The sequence below is a fragment of the Tupaia chinensis genome, unplaced genomic scaffold (genome assembly GCF_000334495.1).
Source record: "Tupaia chinensis unplaced genomic scaffold, TupChi_1.0 Scaffold145396_1, whole genome shotgun sequence".
NCBI lineage: Eukaryota > Metazoa > Chordata > Mammalia > Scandentia > Tupaiidae > Tupaia > Tupaia belangeri.
Window position 1 is genome coordinate 934,247 of NW_006205257.1, and position 1,341 is coordinate 935,587.

The 1,341-nt window shown below is 61.4% G+C and overlaps 1 protein-coding gene across 1 annotated transcript in view; it reads right to left on the bottom strand.

The window, feature by feature from the left end:
• Positions 1-565: 565 nt before the first annotated feature.
• Positions 566-1,341, bottom strand: part of CHST8 (carbohydrate sulfotransferase 8) — a 95,880-nt gene continuing 95,104 nt past the window's right edge. Inside the window, 1 exon segment of the mRNA XM_006167977.1 lies at positions 566-1,265. Within this exon segment, the coding sequence (XP_006168039.1) occupies positions 966-1,265 (300 nt within the window). The 3' untranslated portion in view covers positions 566-965.

Below are 1,341 nucleotides of genomic sequence, written 5' to 3' on the forward strand. Positions count from 1 at the left end.
ACACTGAGACCCCCACGCAGCGCCCCAGTGACCCCAGTGGCAGCCCCAATTAGCAGCTTGCATGCAGGTCTCGCCACCACCCTGGAAGCCCTCAGAGGGCTCCCTGCAAGGTGCACCCACAAGAAGGAACTCCAGGGACCAGCAGGTGGCGTGGTGGTTAAGGTGCTGGGCACTCCCACATGGTCAACCGCGGTTCGAGTCCTGGACCTGGTGGCATGTTTTCTCACGTTCCTTCTCTCTGTGCGTCTCTCACTGGTCAAATTAAAATAAACGAATGAATAAATAAAATAAAATAATTTAAGAAAGCAACTCCAGTGGGCTTCCACGGGGAAGGCTTATCTTTTTTCACCCACCTTTCCAAGATGGGAAGACCAGTCAGCTGAGCCTTGGCCTCAGGGGCCTGAAGGGCTGTTGCTCCATCCGCTGTTCCCACCCCTCCTACCCTGGCTTCCTGCATGGGGCCTGCAGGTGGGGCTCAGGTGGGCCTGGGGAGGCAGAGGGGACTCGAGAAGGAGCGGCAGGGCCCATGCTCCTACCCACACGCAGACGGGACACCGCTGCCCTGGAAACCATGTGCTTTATTTGGAGCCTCATTCCAAGGGCACCTCCCCCCTGGGTCATAGAAAAGCTGCAAACCGTGTGGTTTGGTACAAGGCAAAGGCTACGGGAGTGCTTAGCTGGAAATCCCTTATCGCTGGGGCCCTCATCTTCTGGGCCACAGGCGTCCCTGGTCATCCTAACTCTCAGCTGAGCTCCCGCTGCGTCCATCTGAGCCTCAGCACCTCTGGCCAAGGAGTGAGGAAGCAGGTATAGGACGAGGGCCGGGGTCTCCCTCCAAGGCAGGGGGTCTCTGCTCCTGACCCAAAGCCATGGCATCGGCCTGCCACCCCCTCTCGTACCTCTGCACTCAGGGGAGGGAGCGGAGGGCGGGAGGCGCCCGCGCAGCGGAGTGGGCAGCCCGGCCCTCAGTACAGGTCCGCGAAGGGCTTGGAGTAGTTGAACATCAGGTAGTCCATGTAGTAGAAGTCGTAGGTGCGCTGCCGCTGCAGGGCCGAGAGCTGCGAGAAGTACTGGCGCGCGATCCTCGTGGTGGTCCGCGCCTCCTGCGAGTGCCGGTCCTTGAAGCGGGGGAAGGTCAGGTTCCGCGGCGCGCGGATCAGGCTCAGGAAGAAGTTGGCATCGTCCTCCATGCTCTCGAACTTGCCCACGAAGTCGTAGTCGATGAGGCAGGGGCTGCACAGCCGGCTCACGTGGTCCCAGTGGATGTCCATGCCCACCGGCCGGTGCACGTCCAGCAGGTACTGGATGAACTCCGGGAAGCGCCAGCCCGAGCCCCGCCGC